At 47.8% G+C, this 19,582-nt stretch overlaps 2 protein-coding genes across 7 annotated transcripts in view; both read right to left on the reverse strand.

Annotated features, from left to right (window-relative positions):
* Nucleotides 1-2,487: 2,487 nt before the first annotated feature.
* Nucleotides 2,488-10,379, reverse strand: lmx1a (LIM homeobox transcription factor 1, alpha). Its single transcript, XM_062563509.1, has 7 exons — nt 10,201-10,379; nt 5,057-5,277; nt 4,232-4,425; nt 3,820-3,897; nt 3,383-3,467; nt 3,045-3,227; nt 2,488-2,939 (listed from the first exon to the last, which is right to left on the reverse strand). Exons 1-7 carry the CDS (start codon nt 10,377-10,379, stop codon nt 2,797-2,799), a joined length of 1,083 nt encoding a protein of 360 aa, XP_062419493.1. The 3' UTR covers nt 2,488-2,796.
* Nucleotides 10,380-12,452: 2,073 nt separating this feature from the next.
* The window catches only part of rxrgb (retinoid X receptor, gamma b), a 35,253-nt gene continuing 28,123 nt past the window's right edge, over nt 12,453-19,582 (reverse strand). For 5 of the 6 annotated variants that reach the window (XM_062563454.1, XM_037469825.2, XM_037469823.2 and 2 more), the window contains 9 exons: nt 19,107-19,336; nt 16,331-16,475; nt 15,705-15,896; nt 15,306-15,466; nt 14,733-14,862; nt 14,146-14,278; nt 13,854-13,945; nt 13,614-13,719; nt 12,453-12,991 (listed from right to left, as the gene is read on the reverse strand). In XM_062563454.1, coding sequence (XP_062419438.1) covers nt 12,844-12,991; nt 13,614-13,719; nt 13,854-13,945; nt 14,146-14,278; nt 14,733-14,862; nt 15,306-15,466; nt 15,705-15,896; nt 16,331-16,475; nt 19,107-19,322 — 1,323 coding nt within the window. In that variant the 5' untranslated portion in view covers nt 19,323-19,336 and the 3' untranslated portion in view covers nt 12,453-12,843. The remainder of the gene's footprint in view (nt 12,992-13,613; nt 13,720-13,853; nt 13,946-14,145; nt 14,279-14,732; nt 14,863-15,305; nt 15,467-15,704; nt 15,897-16,330; nt 16,476-19,106; nt 19,337-19,582) is intronic. The other variant, XM_062563453.1, reaches the window with a different exon arrangement.

The following is a 19,582-nucleotide window of genomic DNA, read 5'->3' on the forward strand; positions in this document are numbered from 1 at the left end:
CAGCATGGTTATTCAAATCAAATCATAACACACACTTGCTCTGACACCTGTCATAGATTTCGACATTGACTTACATAAAGTGCAACGTGACATGTGTGGACACTCCTTTGGCACGTGGTGTAAATTCACCGACCAGGAAGGGGACCACCTGAAACGTCGAGGACACATTCTCCTCTCTGTCCTCGGGGCATTGGAGCGACCCAATGTGACAGAATGTTCTTCACGGGGCAGCTGGAGTCATGCGCTTACCGTTTGCCATGGTATGACCATAGATTATTATTATTATTATAAGCTTGTTCCCAAAGCAGCCTTCTCTTTTTTAACCATTACTGCATGTAATAGTCTCCCGTCTGTCTAAGCATTTTCTTCAATACCTAAGAGATGTGACCCAATGCGTCCTCCTCGTGGCTCCCGTGTGGTTCCTTCAGTTTTGGTTCTCTGTGCACGACAACCTGTGACAGGGGCTTCATTCAGAATGGGGCTGCCACCTCCTATAGGGCATGTGGAGCACAGACCTACCAAATTGCTTGGTAAGGCAGCTAAAAGATGCCTGACCCTGAGCTCTCCCTTAGTCGGTAATTTGGGTGACACCACGTCAGCGGTGTCATTAAGTTGTCGCATCCGTCATCAGGGGAACACTCAGCAGAATTAGAGGATTATCTTAACTGAAGCTGATGATCTCTTTGTCATCTGCAGCGCAGCCATGCCCTCTACTGGCCACGGCTCCCCAACATGGGAGGAGGAACGTGAGCTCTCACAATAACCCAAACGTCCTTTCGCTATTCAGAAAGCGGATCGAATGTTGGTAATTACAATTCCTGTGCTTTCCCCCGTTTGTGCGTTGTCTTTAGCTCCCACCCTCTGGGGAACCTCTTCTTCGTCTTTCCACTTGTGCAGAGGGATTCTCCCTGAACGGCACCGACGTGCTGCTCTGCTCCTTCTCTGGGTTCTGGGAAGGCCAGCCTGCCAAAAACGGCTTTGAGCATGCGATCAGGGGTTGGCGTTCTCTGTTGCACCACATGTGACCTCCTCAATAAGCACCAGGACGGTTGGGCCAGTGGCAGAAAACCTCTGAGATTACCAGACCGACGCAACGTGTCAGTTTAACGCACTCAGTGACCCGGACGGTCCTGTCACCGAGTGGCAATCAGGTGATCTATTATCAGTCCATAGTGCAACGTGTCACACTGGGCACCGATCCCACATTTAGAGGATATCAGATATAACAGCTGATATGTTCTAATGTGTTAAACCCAATGCCTGTTTAATCACGCCGTTTCCATTGTACGGCTATATCTAACGCATAGGATCTTCCCATTGTAATTGTGCCAATGGTATACACCCCCCAGACTTGTTCTGGAAGTGGCCAATGGAGTATCTTCAGCAAAGCGTGGGCATCTGTGTTGGCGCTGCAACAGCGTGAAGCCAATTATAGCGGTTAAAAGACAGAGGGTTTGTGGCCTGCGGTTGGCACGAAGGGTGCAATAAATAACCACGCTGTCGACAGGAAACTGTTTGGCTACCGTCAGAATAATAATGAGGTTATTGCTACTCGCTGTGACCGTGTGATCACGGTTTGATTATTTTTCTCTTCCCCACCCACTGCTGCTGGCAGCCATGTATGCGCGCCAACTGTGCACAGACTCGCGCACAAGAAGGGGGGAAAAAAGCTCGGCAGGTGACCCGCCTTGGCTTCCTTCCCTGATACTTAAGTCTGGCTCCCCTCACTTTCGTCTGCATTATGATGCTCAGGACCCAACAATAAAAGGTCGTTCCAACCAACACACGAGCCCCGACACTTTTTTAGAGCAGATCCAAAGGGGCCGGACTCAAAGAAATACACACTCAGTGTACTCCGCAGCACACTTCTGCAGCCCCCCCCCGGTTGGCAGCGGCATGCCGCGCTGACAGACAGTTAGATTGTTCCTGACCATTGACATGCGCTCTCTGCTCCGCAAGATCTGATTTCATAGTGGGAAATATGAGACGGGTCCAGGAGAGGGTTCATGGCTGGGGCAGGGAGGCACTCCATACAGTTGGGGGCTTCATATCTCTGTGTCACCCGGGGGTTTTTTTCTCAGCGTTCCTCCACCACGATTGGTGCATTCCAGCTGGACACAGTTACCTGGGTGGTCCCCTCCCCCCCCCCCACCACCACCCACTCTCCCTACTATCCCTTCAGGTCCTCTATGACTGGAGGAAGGAAAAGGCGGAAAAATGCAGCGCGCGCCTTTGACCGAGGGCGAGCACAATGTGAGCGTTGATGATGGCGGCGTGGATGTGATGCTTACCCGCCACTGACCCATACAGCTGTCATAGCCCAGCATCTCACAATCTGATGATCCACCCAGAAGATGCCTAGCTGACCCGTCACCTAGATTGGACTGATAAGCGCCCGAGGATTGACTGGCCCAGCGCTCACCCTCAGCATGAATACCCTCTCCTAATATGATGCTGAATATTCACTGTTTCATAAGCATTGTTTATTGTTCCTTGCCGATTCATTCAAGGCGGACAGCATACACACATTGTGAGAATAAATACACACCCAAACAAATTATTTACATTAGTAGATGCAGTAATAGTATCATAATCTGGCATTCAAACAAAGTGAGAGGGGTCAGACAGCATCGCGCATACAGGTGTGGCGTCGGGTGGGATTGTAAAGCATAAGAGGCAGCCGTGTAATCATGTCTATGTGCACGTGCACGGTATCACCGTGTGTACCCCCCCCCCCCTTCCCCACGTCCCCTTGGAGGTGATTTTGCAACCACTTCTTCGACTACGCCTTCAACCTCAGGAGGTGAAGTAAGAGTCCTGCATGGAGTAGAGGCGGTCAATAGGGGTGAGGAGTGAAGAGTCTCCCAGGGACAGGAAGTCGCTGTCAGCCACGTGACACAGGGGGTCTGTGTCCACGGCGCCGTACAGACCCTTAAAACCTGAGAAAGACACGACATCATCAATCACTCGATGAAGGATTCCAACCTTTCGATAGGACCCATGCTGAAAAGAAATGTGGTGCTTGACGGCCCTGGGGTTTTTACCGTAGGGGTGCATGTGATCCCCGGGCATCTGAGGAGGGGTCAGGCCCTGTCTGAAGGGGTCCATGTCGTAGTCCTGCGGCTCCAGTGTGGTGAGTGCCATCTGCTGCTGCTGCTGCTGCTGAACGTGGGTATAGGAGGACCCCAGGTGTTCAAGCTCAGATGTCAAACTGCCACAGGAGGGTGCTGTGGGGCAATGGAGACCCACGGCAGACACCCATTACTTACTGCGACCTGTTACAGTCAAGCTTTGGTGACCTGTGCTCCCTTGACGTTGCTAGCTATGTAGCATCTTTACGTTGTCAGAAATTTGGTATTCTTTAAAAAAAAAATCTCAATACCTGTGTGATGTGACGGATGCTCTCGCTGCTCCTGAGTTTGCTGTTGATCCTGTTGCTGCTGTTGTCTCCTGGCCAGCTTCTTCATCTAAAAAACACATCAGGCATAAACCTCCCATACAGGCCCCCCCCCCCCCAGGTGTAGAGCCTTCAGTCCCTCTGTCACCCAGGCGTGCCAGTGTGTATTGCAAAGTATTAACAGTGAGGTAAAGGACATCTTTCAGTGGAGGAGGGAAACCACACATGTGCCCACTCTGTGAGGAAATGTGGGGATTAATCTGCAGTGATCTCGCAGTGAGATGTCATCAGTTTCCTGTATGAAGAGATAACCAGGCTGATTTCCACTCTGGCATAGAAACACGGTGCCGAAAGATTTCTTTTATTAGCAGCGCATATGACTGTGTGTGTGTGTGTGTGTGTGTGTGTGAACTTTGAATTACTTTGGCTCTTTGGTTCTGGAACCAGACCTGCACAACCCGGACGCTCAGACCAGTCTCTGCTGCCAAGGTCTCCCTTACCTTGGATTAAGATTCGGGGGGAGGTAAGGGGGGGAGGGAGAAAGTAAGAAAGGGAGGGTCAAAATAGAAGAGGTCACTTGAAGGTTGAAAAAAAAAAAAGGTGTATCACTTCACCAATCCGCCTCAAAGGAGGAGGAAAGCATGACACTCTTATTAAATGTATTTTTCCTAATACCTATAAGGTCATTTAGCGATTGCTGTAGTATATCCTGCCAAACAGCTTCTGGGAAAGATGTATTTATTTGTTCTTTTCTGAACACCATGAGAGAAACATATGATTCAATGGTTTTCTGTCAACGTTCTACAACATTTGAACAGAGAATAAACACTCTACCTTTCGGCAGGGCTTCGATGAGACCTCGAAGGAGGCTTTGAAGGTCCGTCTTTGTTGAGTTGTCAGAATAGTGCGTGGCCTTTTGGGACGCTTGCTCTCCAGGTCTTCGGATCGTACTCGTCTGCCTGTAACCCTGCCAGATTCCTCCTCCTCCTCCTCCACCTCCTCCTCCTCTTCTTCATCATCACTTCTCCCTAGGGTAGAGAGGTGTGAAAACATGGAATCTGAGCTTTAGTCCTACCAATTTGGCTCAACTTGCCAGATCTGTGGTTCAGTTTGAAGTTCCCAGAATGCTTTTTTAACCCTTTACATTTCTTAATGAATAGTTGCTAAAGTTGATATTATTTATTTGAAAGCATATTTGAAAGCATATCATGATATCATGATGATTTCTATTAGCTATGTTGCAGGGAACGTTACCCCAAAGTTTTGTTTTTACATGGGTTTGAATTAAATTTGAATGTTACTGTTGTAACAATTTTTAACCAATTATTAAGACCAAGCAGAAAGCTCAGGTTTGCTCACACATGTGATGTTAGTTCTACAAAATCGCATGGGGTCAAAAACAACCCCATGGCAGGGCCGGGTCTAGGCAGGGGCAAGAGGGGGCCTGGCCCCCTCAAATAAATGTTGTGCCCCCTCAAACTAAATTTGTCAATTAGACATGGTAAAAGGTGCTGGAGCACAATGCCCCCTCAAGATTTGTGGCTGCCCCCTCATACATGCCTGTCTAGACCCGGCCCTGCCCCATGGTCTTGTCTTTTCCAACCCAGTATTGCATGGCATCGGCTGGTGTACGCCTGGGAAAACACCCCAAACCTGCACCTGTGTCGGAGGAGGTCCGGCTGGCCGCGCTCCGGTGAAAGTCCTCTCTGGCACACAGCAGCTGCCCCTCTCTGAGGACGCAGCGGTCTCCGGTCTGCAGGCGGCAGGAACAAACTCCGCAGGTGAAGCAGCGCAGGTGGAACACAGCGGACCCCGCACGCATCACCAGTTCTGCGGGGGAGATGGCCTCGGCACAGCCCCCACAACGCACTGCAAACAGACTGGAGGGAGCGATGGGTGGGTGGGTGGGTGGGAGGGGGGGCGGAGGGGAGGGGGGGGCGTAGCGACGGAAAGGAAACGGAGAGAAACTGTGAGAGCTCAGTAAATAACAGAGAGGGAAGCTTTTGTTTTGGCCGCCCCGAGAGCTGCAGTATTAAGCTGAGACACTTGAGGACCCCCCCCCCCCCCCCGACTTCTCAGTGAGAAGAGAGAAGGCACTCGGTGGACTTGGGGAATGTTGCTGAGTCGAGCTGTCACTCAAAGCGAACCGCCAACCTGACTTCTCCCCTTCTCCTCCTCCTCCTCCTCCTCCTCCTCCTGGCCCGACCACTCAGACGCATACCCTCAGCGTGGCGGGGTGTGCATCTTAGCGCCTGGCAACCAGGACCGGTGGGGCTTAGCCTCAGAGACTGTTGCCGTGGCTCCGGCTGCCTTGTCCGAGGCTGTGCTCCCGGGGAGGCGGGAGAAAAGCTCACGGCAGGCCATGGCTCCAGGCAGAGGGGGGGAATCAGATGTCCCGGTGGGAGAGGCTGAGCCTGCCGGTACCATGAATTATCCGCGGAATTATCCCTAAGTCTGCTTTACCAGAGCGGGACAAAAGGCCGAGCCGGCCCCCAAGCAGCGGGGCCTTTTGTCCGCTGGCTGGCACCGCGGCATTTTGGGTCTGTCACGCAGGACGATGCGTCATCATTCTGGAGCTGGCGTTTGTCTGCAGACGTGACTGGGTCACCAGACCAGTCAGCCCACAGGCATGAGAAAGTGACAGCGTCCCAAAAGGAGATTTTTGTTTTCTTTTTGATGCTTTGTAGAGAAAATAGATGCATCTTAATTTTATCTACTATTTTTTTTTAATCTTGATGAATCCAGCAATCCAAAATCTTGATGAATCCCAGCTTTAATATCCTATTATACCCTAACCCTAACCATTTTATTACACAAATGTGATCATTGACTTTTTTGATACAGTACGTTTCTAAAATATATTTGTCATTTTATCGATAATTGAATTTTTCATTTGTGTGTTTTATCTCAGAGAGCTTTTATTCCTGAAATGACCCACATGTCTTTTAAAAAGCAATTGTACCCAACAGAAAAGTACATTACACGACACAAAAAAATGTTCTGACAAAATAAAGAAGAATAAGCAGAAATATTAGTGAAAGATTTCCCATTAACTTTTCAGCAAATATTGCGTTTGACTTTTCTTTTTTTTAAATACATGCAAAAATTTAAATGTGGCACAATATTTACAAACAAACACAAACCTCCGACTAAAACATCAAGTAAACAGCCGGGTTGAGACATCCCTGTCAAAAGGTCTGGAGCTGCAACATCCCAAAGACAAACATTGCTGGGACCTCTCGCCGTTGCCGTGGGGTCGCTAAGGAAACGCCAAAGCCCCCATTCCCAGCAGCTCAGGAGGGTCAGCCCGGTTGGTTGACCCATCCGGGTCGTCTGCCCACCACGGCTTCGGTGGTATGTGCTTTAATATGGCCAGCATACCGTCTGCGGTGTGTGCATTCCTGTGGCAACGCCAGATGAAACATTTAAAAAAAAAAAACAACCTTTCTGGGTTCCCATGATAGAGCAAAGTGCTCGATTCCACCGCCTCACCGCGATGCTAATGCTAGACGTCAGCGAAGAAGACACCGCTGGGCCTTAATGCTCCGAGATCGTTCACGTTTTCGAGAAATGGCTTTTCCATTATGCGCCTCGTCCACTTCTCCCCCCCCCTCCGTCGTCACCCCGGTGTTCTAAAGCGCCGTTAATGCAAAGGTAAGAGCACCTCCGACGCTCGTGGTGTTTAATATTTCAGCGTTTTCCGTCGACATGGTTGGTCCGGAGGCCCCCGCCGGGAGAGCGGGAACACTCAGTCACGCCGGATTTAGACGCGGCAATTAGTGACACTCCTCCTCCTCGCGTACGATGCCGTGGTGGACGTATACTGTATAATACAACGAGTGTGGGGCAGAAATGCGCACACACACACACACACACACACACACACACTTACTCCTGAGCAAAGCCCTTCTCTCTCATTGTTCCTGCCCTGACTACGGTGGTGACCTTTGGCAGACAGACTGCTGGTCTAGTGGACATGCAGAGATACGGATCCTGTTTCTGGATCAGGTTAACCTGGATCCTTTTCTGGTGAACACACACACACACACACGCACGCACGCGCACACACGCCAACAGAGAGCGTGTATCAGATACAGATCTTGGGGTCAAGTGCAGCGGCCGTCACAGCGCTCATCTGACCACCGATCTGCTGTCCGGCCCCACGTGGCCTCCGGAGCGTTCCGCCAAACTAAATACAGTGGCAATCGGAGCGACCTGAACATCACAGACTGTACGGCGTCATTTAATTACAGAATAGTCTAATGCATGTATTCTATGTGTCAAGTGTGACTGCTTCGGTTCAGACTAACCAACTAAATTGATCAATATCAATTGACAAGATCAGCACGTGTCCATGTGGATGGAAATCTTCCAAAGGATTGTTTCATTGTGGGAAAAATATTGTATGTATTGATCTCTGCCAAAGAAGTAGAGTATTAGCTTCTTAATACTGTAATTATTAATAACATCGTTAACCTTATTTGTGCACTTGCTTGATAGAAGAGATTTACCAAAGAATTATAAGACAAATCAGTATCGGTTCACTTAAGATAAAATAAAAAGTACTTAAATCCATCCTCAAAATCAACTGAACATCTGTACAATTTAGAGAATAAATGCTCATCAGCTAAAAAGTAAATAAAAAAAAAATGTTAATGATTGAATCCGAAAGGGATAAGAAGATGTTTGTTTTGGAAAAAACATTTAGAATGTTTCCAAAAATGAATATTTATCTTTATTATTCAGTTAAATTATATTTTGTATACCAATTTTGACCTCTTATAAGCCCTGATTTAGGTTTTTATTTTGCTTTTGTTACGTTTTCTGGTGTGCATTTGCTAAATGATGTTATTTATACCTGATCAAATCTGTCTTTTCTTACATAAAGAAATTCCTTATGTCCTGGCATCTCATAAATAATCTTTCCACACCAATTAATTAACAATTGAGAAATCTTTTTAAAAACCGCTCGGAGTCGGTAATAAATCACATGATGACATGATGATTCAATAGTAAGTAATAGCAAGTTATAAAAAAAAGTGCGGCATAATTGTCTTTTAGCTTCCACGAACAGGCCGGGGGGGGGGGGGGGGGGGGGTTTGGAGACAAATGTTGTCCCAGTGTGAAATGATCATCACCACACTGCTAAGGACGGCCCGCGTCCTCTAAAAATTAGTGGCGCTCATGTGTTATAAGGTGCCTTAACCGCAGACAGGACGATCTAGAGTGTGGGGGTGGACGGGGGGGGGTTGGAGGGGGAGGGACGTGAGGCATCAGAGGGCGAGCTCTGGCACCAGGCCTCCTGCTAATTGGTCAGGTCAGATATCTCACGGCTGGCCGGGCGTCGTCCCATCGCTCCGCACGAGGGGCTGCTGTGGGCAGAGCCTTCCAGATGCCGCGGCACATAACGCCAGCCCCCCCCCCCCCACAAAAAAATAAGTTCACACCATCCTCTCTTGATGCGCCAGACCTCCTGACATATGGCTCTACTCTGCTAATTACCTCTGGGGCCTTCTCTCTTTTTCCTGTGTGCTGTGGCCGACGTGATCATTACAAACTGTACTGTTGTTTCTCAATTCTGCTCCCAGGTATTGTGCTTCCAGAGGCACCACTGCAGAGTGATTCTAGTTGACTGGGGGGGGGGGGGGGGGGGGACATTTGGCGTTGTTAGGTGTAACGCTTCTCTTTTTCCCCCGCCTGCTTGGCAGAGCGACCGTCACTAAACTTGCGGTTTCTGGCTCCAGCTCAGGTGAGAACATGTTTTTGGAGAATGGATGGAGGGATGATGCAGTGGGCCGGTTGGAGGGAGGGAGCCGGGCGATGGGTGATGGGAGCTTTTTTGTTTTTAGGGGGGGGGGGGGGGGGGGGGTTTGGCCGCCTCATCGACGAGACCATATGTTGTCCCCAGCTTGCAGTTGCCACGCCGATGGGCCTCGAAATTTTAACACATTTTGACAATGTGTCAGTTGAGCTCTACCCCTGGTTGTGTGTGCTGTGTGTGTGTGTGTTGTCTGAAGGTGTTACTGTGTTATTTTGTTTGTGCACGTGTGTGTGTGTGTGTGTGTGTGTGTGCTGGGGGGGGGGGGGGGGTGTACGCTAACATTCCAACTCCCTTGCCACCCCTTCCTCCTCCAGTCACCTTGTTCTCTTGATGGTGCACGGTGCCAAGTTCCCGGCAAGTCCGCTCGCACACAGTTTGCACACTTATACAACTACACACATGCGCACACGCACTCATCACAAATTCATATGGTCTTAACAATTAAACACATGTAATACAAGCTAAACTAAGTAGGGATAGATGTGTTTGTATGAGTTTATAGAGAGAGAAATCCCTGAGTTTTAGTCTCATTCTTTCTCACTCTGCTTTTGTCCCTCATTCGCACTCCAACACACACACACACACACACAACCAGATGCACACACGAAGGCAAGGTCAGATCTGGACAAGGGTTTTGTTGTCAAAATAGGCTTAATAACGCACAACCCACAATTTAAAGGGACATGCCAAAAACTAAAATAAAGTTAATAAAATGAAAGAAAAAGTAGAAAATGTAAACAGTATATAAAAATGATCAAATACCACGGGATGTTTTGGGGGATCCCATGGACTTAATGTTGGTTAGATGTTTACAACCCGTATCAAAAACGCATTTTATCACAAAATTAAAAGTAATAATTATTTGGCACCTTACAAACATTTTGTGATGACGACTCTAATGAATTCACATATATAGATACAACATTCTTTCATGAGTGACTCTTTTCGAGGAGCAAACTAAACCGTATTGATCGGCACTCACTCAGCGTAGTCCCGCTTGCAGTAAAGTTTGCGGCCCCGCAGGAAGCAGGAGCTCTTGAGCGCGTCCCCGCACGCCGCGCACCGCACGCAGCCCTCGTGCCAAAGGCCGTCAGTGACTCTGAGCAGGAATCGGTCTCTGATCAGCTGGTGGCATCCGGCACACACTGCCCCCTGATCCATATCTGCGATGGGGGGGGGGGGGGATCCTGTAATTAGAACAATTTTCCAATCATCGCAAATAACGTTGAACAAAGGTCGATGGAGGAGTCGTTCGAATTTTAATGGGAGGGAAAAGTTGGTTAAAAGTGCAGCTTGTTTATTTAAAAGTGAAGTTTTTTTCTTCTTTTCTTGACTGATGCTTAATATGACCAAATATTAAGTTCCTTTGATTGGCCATGGGCCAAAATAGTGCTAGGAAAAAAAAAGAAAAAAAGTTAACGAAAAAGATTTAATAATAAAATCCTCCTGCCGAAGCGGCGCAACATTACTGAAGAAAAGGCCTTTATTTGACCAAAGGCAATTCCTGGTGAATCGATGTAACAAAAAAAACAAAAACAAAAAAAACATTCAGATGTAGCTTTGTGAATTAAAGAAGGCCATACCTGCGGAGCGCGAGTTTCCACACGCCAGAAAAGTCTCGGGGTCTCAGAGCATCTCCGCCTCTCCGAGTCCTCCCTGCGACGTGCTGCTCGGTTCCTCCTCACAGAGAGAGTCCTCCGGTATCGACTGTTTAGGCTTTCTATCAATTATCCTATTAGGAGTGAACGGGAAGGAAGGACACAGAGAGAGAGAGAGAGAGAGAGAGAGAGGGAGAGAGAGGGAGAGAGAGAGGGGGAGAGGAGGGGGGTGGGGGTACTTCCTGCAGGTGCCGGTTACCTCTCCCCCTTTCTCTCCCCCTCTCTCTCCCCGCATTGGATGTTACAAAGTTAGCAGAGAGATGAAAGGTTTTTGTCTTTCATTATAAGGAAATAATGCGTACAGTGCTTAAGGAATAAAGTGCAGGTTGAAAGGTCGTGGATAGAGGGATAGATAGATAGAGGGATAGAGGGATAGATGGATGTATTGGGAAATTGATGATGGGGAATAGATGATAGATGGATGCAAAGAACGATTGACTGATTTATTTATTAGTCCAGTAGACTTTTGGTAAACTTGGTTTCTCTGTAACACCTCATTAGCTTCAGGTCAATCTTTACCCCTGGTGTTTCCCTCTGTCAACCCACACATATGAACCTGCCTTCTTCCCCTTTCAGGTTGTAGCTGTTTACCTCCTTTGAGTACTCTGCTTAAAGACCATATTTACCCCCCCCCCCCCCCCCCCCCCTCCCCCCCTGATCCCCCCTGTATGACATCCTGCTTTCCGTTAAATAAGAACGTATAGAGTCTCTGTACTGCCTCTCGGGCCCGTTACATTCTCAAGAGATCAGAAATGTTTTCAGTTGAAATATATAAAGAGTTGCAGAATAAAATGACTCCATGCTAAGCTTGACTGATGTTGTATTTCCAAAGTTTAAACAAACAAATAATGATAGGATAAAATGAATAGAACTCACAAACTGAGCGTGTGGCTTTGGTTTCTCATTGTCACCGCTGTTATAACTGTGGACACGTTTTATCACATGTCCTTTCTTTCCACAGGATATGCCATGTATTACATGCATGTGTAGAACTTATTTCTTGCTGATCTGACTTATAAAAGCACCGAGGAGAGGCAAACAGTACCTCTGCCTCCACGAGGGTGGCTCAAAACAGTCAATGTGCAAGTTGACAATTCTCCACTTATTTATGAGAAGTGGGGTTTTACTGATGCAGAGGGCCTGGTTTGCAGGCTTCACGGATTGCAACTAGGAAGAGAATAGTGGGAATATTAACCGGGGCGCGCGTGTGGCGTCTGCGTTCCGCGCACGCCACCTGGTGGGATCATCTGGAAGTGCGTATAACAGACACCTTGTTCCATCCAGGGAGGATGTTTTCAGTGGTAACAAATATTTATGGAAAGCTTTTGTCTGTGAAATTAAAAAAAGTATGATTTGAAAAATGTTTGAAAAAACTAATATATATTAGTAGAACTGTTCATGACATTTTTGTGATTGTAGTAAGTCATTTGTGTAACATCTGATAATCCGAGTGAATATTTAGGTTGAACATAATAGCATGGGGGAAGTTGTTTATTAGCCTTTATTAGCTCCGACCGTGATGCAATTTTGTGACAAGTTGTATAAAAAAGACAAGACAAATAAAACATTTTAGATACATTTTTAAATAACTTTATTCTGTAAGAATTCTCAAATGTGTTTTAAGAAATGCATTGATGGTTTCTGTTTTTATACAATTCCTGTTTGAGTAAAATACAATATATTTTCAAATTGCATTGGGTTGCTTTTAAAATTGACACTTGAAATTATCTATTTACAAAAGAAGTCTGTTAACAATTCTAATTAACAATTAGAATACTTTTTGACACTGTACTCGATGCTCCGTCTCAAGACTCCACCCTCACCGCGGCCTCAAAATACCTTCTTTTTTCAAAATTTTAATTACAATGTTTTGCTCGGTACAAAATAGGTGGTTTTACAATTTTGAAGTCTTCATATCGCTTACTATGTGGGATTATATACAGGGGGAAGGGGAGGGGGGACTGGTGTCATGTGATCTGATGCGGAGCCTCCAGCATCTCCATCAGGAAGGTGTCGATAGGCGTGTCCCCGATGAGCTTGAAGAAGAACAGATGCTCCAGACACTTGAGGCCGATGGAGCGCAGGGCGGGCAGGCGGAGCAGCAGCTTGGCAAACCTGCGGGAAGCGACGGAGAAGAGGAGGAACAGGCTTCAGCATTTGGTATTTTCCATAATGTCGAAAAACTGTCGTCTTGTTTGCTGCTCAAAACCTTTCAAATTCCCCATTTAATGAATGAGTTATTAATATTCTGTTATCGACAAACTTTTAAAGTCTTGAATGATCAATTTTACAAGGATTTTGGATTAGGATACATTTTATTTGCCAATATCAAAATCATCAAATACTACTATGAAATGCTCCTTTATTGTTTATTATGCTCAAATAGTTCAACTCAAAACTTCCACCCACTTAAAACTTAAAAATCATACATCCTGAATGCATCTGTATTTTAACAATGAGTACTTTCACTTATGAACGTTCAGTATTCTTCACCTCTGCTATTGTTAATTTAACCTTGAATGCAGTTACACAATCAACACATCTTCTTAAGCAAATATATAGAATCCAACACGGTAACGTTTAGTTTATTCCCTCGTCTTTTTTTTCCCTCCCAGCTGAAATTCAACTGACACTCAATGTTGTTCATTTGAAATCCTCTGGTGATCCTAATCAGCTCCCAACAGTTAAAAAACCTTACGGGCGTTTGGAATGTTTCTGAAAGCTCAGTGTCTCCTACCTGCCAGGCTGGTCCGGGTATTTCTGTTTTGTGTACGACTCCAAAGAGGCGTAAACTTTTTCCCTCAGCCCCTCGACCTCCGGTGGGTTTGAAAGACCTTTTGCGTCTGAAAACACACAGACAGGTACTCGTGGTAAGGCCAAACCGTAACGCAGAAAAAGCAGGAGGTCCGTAATATCTCCAAATCCTGGTGGAAATGCAAATGGGCTGGTGGCGAAGCGAGCGGAAGGCCGAGCTGACCTGGGTTGAAGAGGACGATGGCTCGCAGGCAGCCCAGCTCCGTCTTATCCATCTGCATGTCTTTCATCTTGGACACCAACTCGGTCAGAACTCTGCAGGAGGGTCGAACGCATGACGTTAAGAGAGTTTTGACAACGAAGGTCACCTGAGAAATATTCTTCTCTCTCCAAATTACAGGTTCAACAACCGTGGTTTTTCACTTGCACAGTCGAGCAAATCAGAAATCTACACCCAAGGTTTCATAACAAAACAATACAGTAACTGTGGCCTTCCATCTTGGAATGCTACCTACCTATCGAAGATGGAGCCCACGCCAGCGCTGTGGGCGCTGTTTCTGTGGACGTGGAGGCCCGTCGCCAACAGGATGCCGTCTTTCACCGTGACCGAGCGGTGCGAGAACGAGGCGATGAGGAGTTCGTTCCATCCTGCAAGTACACACACACGCGCGCGCGCGTGGGGCCATTTGCATTGAGCGCCAGTCTTCCCCCCCCTCCCCCTGTGTGCCTATTGTTAGCCGTGCAGCGCGGCTGCTTCACCTCCAGCCCTCTGTGCAGCCAGCAGAGGGCAGCGCTGAACGGGAGGGGCTGCAAAAAACTCTGTGGACTCGGCCCAGATGTATTTGGTTTCACTGCTCCATCAAACTAGATGGCAAAAATGTAGCGAGCGAATGTAGAGAGACTCAAATGGACGACCTGTCAGGGTAGGGGGGGGGTGGGGGGAGGGGATGAATAACTCCCCTGAAAGAAATGCTACACCACCACGGGGACAACAGGTCGTGGAGAGGTTTACATGTGTTCTCAATTCTGCTCATCTCCTCCCTGCTCATTCAGGTCTGGTGCATGCACAGGAATGTGTGTGTGTGTGTGTGTGTGTGTCTACCTGCTCGTAGGAGGATGACCTGGTCGTCGAGGGGGAGCTCGGAGAAGTGTGGGATCCTTTTGGCCCACTCCACCAAGGTGAAGAGCTGCTTGTCGGCCGCTTGGCAGATATTGGTGACAGGGTCGTTGGTCTGGAAGAAGAATGCAAAAATGCAACAAAAAAAACAGTCAGCGAAATGTGCTCGTGGGCTAAATGGGTTCCGAGAGCGGTTAGCAGGCGCAGCTGTGGCCATATCTGGGTCATCGATTCCCTCTGTGGCCTCAGTTAGACCCGGACATTTTCAAAGATCAACATTGTGAGCTTTAGGTATCTTAAGCAGCAAAACAGGCAGTCCTGTGTTATCTATCCTTGAGTAGCTCACTAATAAAAAAATAAAAAAAACCTCTGATTGTCATCAGGGTTTCTTCTCTCTGAACTTCCTTTTTACTTGATCTGATCACATTCAGCGCTTCTTTACTCCCCCCCCCCCCCCCCCCCCCATTAGAAACCACCTCGGCCCCGCGATAAAAGCCGTGATTAATAATTCACGCGTTTGACCCGGGCCGAGAGCACCCAGAGCTTTGTGATTCGCACCGAGTTGCTGGGGCTGCCGTCGCTGTACGTCTCCGTTTTGGGCTCCACGGCCAGCTCGGCGTCCAGGATCTTGTCCACCGGCATTTCCTCGTTGAAACTGCTCGTGGATTCCACCTCGCTCTCCCCTCGCTCCCTTCCACGCTGTCTCTCCTCCTGCACGGCTGTACACACACACACACAGAAACACACACACACGCATTGACACCCCCGTGATGATCGGCATCGGCTGCATACGAGCAAACTATAAGCGATGATGTCACTATCACTAATCTTAGCTTTGCAAAATGTAAAGAGACTTGATCATTGTATTGATGTATCCTCTCGGGTAAAAATGCCTTTGTAAACAACGGGAACAACGATTCAAGCGGCTCGTACTGTGATCCTTAAAGCATATCACACCTGCACACACACCTTCTCTCTTCATGCCCATGGCCAGGCACTTCTGGTAGCGGCAGTATTGGCACCGGTTCCGCTGGCGCTTGTCGATCAGGCACTCCTTGCTGTCCCGGCACGTGTAGGAGAGATCCTTACGCACGGTCCTCTTGAAGAAGCCTTTGCACCCCTCGCAGCTGTACACGCCGTAGTGCTTTCCTGCGGACAAACACACATCAGCAGCAAGAACGCGTCAGGTGACCAGGTGGTGGACCCTGTATTGAGCGGGATTATTTTGAGTCCCAATTGAAAGCACGCCCGCTCCCTTGCTTTGTATGATTTGACCTTGAGGGAGCATGTTCAGGTGTGACTCCTCATGTCATGTGACACCTGCTCAGATTTATGAAGAAAAACAACCCTTTCCTCTATCTGCATTCTCTTTTCCTGACCCCACCCCTCTGCTTTCAGGCCAACGACAAGTCACATCAAGAGACCGACCAAGTCAACATTGCACACAGAGACCTGACAAAAAGCCTGACACGTGACCTTGAAATCTGCCTGCCTCTGTTATCTTTCCCCCAGCTATCTGCTCGGCGATGTTTGTGGTGGGTGGGAGTGTCCGTTTGTCCCCCCTCCCCTCTCTCTGACGTTACCTGAGGAGCGGTCCCCGCATATGGAGCAGATGTGCTTTGACATTCCCCCGGGGCTCGTACACTGGTAGTTGATGTTCCCCAAGTTCTGCAGGCCCGGCGGAGGCTTGACGTCCTCGGAGCTGCTGACGCTGTTCATGGAGTTCATCTGAGGAGGACGGGAAGGCAGAGGGGAGATGACACAGACCGTTTGACTGACCCCCGGGCGGTGGAGGAAGCGAGGAGTGACAAGTGCGAGGTCCGTCTCATGACGCTCTCCCCCTTCCTCTTATTTCCCTGACCCATATCCTATTATCTCCTCTTCCCGCCCCCCACGCACTTTGCTGTGAAGACGCAGAGTGCGGTCACATGCTCAGTTGGCGGGTGCTGCCGGGGGGGGGCTTCTGTCTGAGTTTTGTCATACGGGTTTTGGAAGCGTTTTGTTGACAGGAAGAGGGCGGATGCAAAGGAGTCACGTGCACGGGGCGGGGGGGGGGGGTTGCAGTCCCCCGACACGCACAGCAGAGAGCAGCCGTGCGCAGGGTCTGGTGATTTTGAAAGACGCGGTCGAGGCTTCTGATAGATATAAGATATATTTTATCCTCATCGCCTTCTAATCCAAGGTGGAATTCAAAAAAACCATTCACATCTTATTCAAAAGGGTCACGAGACGTCAAAGGGCCCCCATGTGCGGTCTCAGGTACGTTCCCCCGAGACAGTTCAGAGATGAGGGGTGGAACGCGATCGGCACACAAAGCAACAAGTCCTCTCGCCTTCATCATATGATTCCTTGTCCTATTCCTATCTGAGCAACGTTGTGACCTACGACAAACACCTGGCGGGATGCGTAATGGCGGTGCATTTTAGTTTGTTTACTTGCAAACACCCCCCCCCCCCCTGCGTCCTATATAGTTAGTGCTGCGCTGCAAATAGGACGTCCTGACCCACCTCAGGCTCTGCCTATCACTTATTTACAATGTGTGCAATGTATTCTCTTCTGAATATCCCCCAATGGCAGACTGTGACCTTACACAGGAGAAGAGTGTACAAGGGATTTTTCTTTCTTGTCTTTCACTTTTCCTTGAGCCTCCCCCACCCCCCCCCCCCTATCTCCTGCTGGAGATTCCCCAAAGTGCTTGGCTAGGTGAGTCACCCGTGAGAGGCTATTCTTCCTCACAGCGCACCACTCGACACTGAAGCTTCACTTCACTCTACACTTTGAAGACGATACAGTCCTGTGGTGCATTCAAACTGTCGTTCAGACAAGTCACAGGAAGAAAAAAAACGAAAATTAAATCTGCAGATAAATGCTACAAGCGCTGTTATCTGGATTATCGATGCGTCGTGCATTCATTCATTATAGGACACGCGGGGTCGGGAAGTTGTAAGACTTAATCGTGGGTGGTGATTAAAAGCCATGAATTGATTGTGCTGAGTTTCCACATAGCTGGCTATAAAAAATAAGACTTGATTTGAAAATAAAGAATGATAATAAAGAAAGAACTCAAATCAACTTTTTAAAAATATCTCTCTATTCTATTTCTACAGGTGCGCATTATGTTTAATAATTAGCTCATTTAGGTTTAGCAAATATGGGACAAATTGTGAATAATTGAGCAAATAAAGAAATTGATCATGAAAATAAAGCAGAATATGAAATGAAATATGAATATGAAAGAAAGTTATCTTTTGCTGTTTTTAAATAGAAATGCAGCAATAAAACAGTCATAATGAGAAGATCTATATATTCCTCAATTGGATGTGAATATATCTGCAATCTATATGATCAGAAATTAAAGGGGGAAGAAGATAACATAGAAAACATAAATATCTCCAGAATTGTTGAACAGCTGAGAATGAGGAATTTGCTTATGCTTCTGTCGACTTGCTAGTTCACCAACTTCAGATCACCCCTGAAAGTCTATGAGATGTTGCGCGATGCAGTGACCTGACGGAGGCCTGGCGGTGAAAGGGCGTCTGTCCCTCGGGGCACAGATCCATACTGCGGATCGAGCCAATGTACACGATTGCCGGCTGGGCCCCGCAGCCTTTGGCCTCCATCCGGCCTCCGAAGCACTCTGTGTGTGTACATCTGCATTTCTGTATGTGCGTGGGCATCAGCAAACCTCAGGTGTCATAATTGCGATTAAACTAAAAACCAAGACTGTGACAAGGTAAGAGAAAGTGAGGCGGAACAAACGAGGGAAAGCCAGTAATCTCTCAGTAATCCGTTAAAAGGCCAATAGACGGAGCGCATCTTAAGTCCTTTTGCATGACAGCAGCAAAACAGAACTCAGGGGTCACCTTTCGGGCCCAGGGGGTTAAAGGTCGGCGTGTGGGTAGAGGGGAGAGAAATCCGGCCCGAAACGCACTGGATATACCTGACCCTTCAACCAGAGAGTGAGAGGCACATGATCGACCACAGAACATGACAGTTTAATGCGGACAAAGCTTCCCGAAAGGAGAAATTTGAAAGAATACGAGCCTTTGTTGTGAGGAATGGATAAAGGGTAAAGACATGCATTCTGTTTCAAAGCACCTTGCCCTGATGTTTTTCAAATGTCTTTCTTTCACTTTGACTTCTTTGACAAGGCATTGCCAAGAAAAGGTGAATTCAAACATTTTATTACAACTAGAATGCCATCGTTACGTGATGAGAAAACCTTCCAATAATGAACAAAAGTATACCTTTTTCTTCAAGCAAAAAGTTTCAATTCGTAAAAAAAAAAAAAGACGCCTTTCGAGACGAGCTTCACAGCTATCTGACGACCATCAGAACATACCCCGCACATCTTCTCACCTGCGGGCTGCCGAGAGGTCCAAAGTTCATGTTGGGCGTGGACGGCAGCGATATGGAAGCAGAGCCCAGGGAGGACGTGATGACGGGGTACGGGGACGCCAGGCCGTTCATCGAAGAGCCCAAGGCGGACATGGGCGACGTTAGGGGCCTGGAGGTGCTGATGACTGACGGGTGGCCGACCATGCCTCCCATGGGAGGGGGATGGGTGTGGGTCATCGGCCCCGTGGAGTCTGGAGGAGAAGGAAGGGGGGGGATGTGTTGAGAACAAATAAACAAGAGGAAAAGAAACTGAGTTACGAGTCGATTGGGGCAACCGAATGCATCCAAACGGGTCCCCGATGCTTAGACCTGACATGAGGGACCCTTCATACCATCAATGGTTTAAGCAATAGAACCACCTCATTTACACATCAAACAGAGCAGCGGAAAAATCAGCTTTCACTTTAAAATAGGGGGCAATGGCTGCTGAAGATGCA

This window comes from Pungitius pungitius, chromosome 7, assembly GCF_949316345.1.
Source record: "Pungitius pungitius chromosome 7, fPunPun2.1, whole genome shotgun sequence".
NCBI lineage: Eukaryota > Metazoa > Chordata > Actinopteri > Perciformes > Gasterosteidae > Pungitius > Pungitius pungitius.

Bases quoted from the DNA above. Each gene is read 5' to 3' on its own strand.
- lmx1a (XM_062563509.1), bottom strand. From the start codon at position 10,379: ATGGATCAGGGGGCAGTGTGTGCCGGATGCCACCAGCTGATCAGAGAC. The intron at 4,426-5,056 runs GTGCAGGTTTGG...TCTCTACCCTAG, and splicing joins CCGGACCTCCTCCGACACAG to GGAGAAGTGATGATGAAGAA. The intron at 2,940-3,044 runs GTAAAAACCCCA...TGTCTTTCTCAG, and splicing joins GGATCACATGCACCCCTACG to GTTTTAAGGGTCTGTACGGC.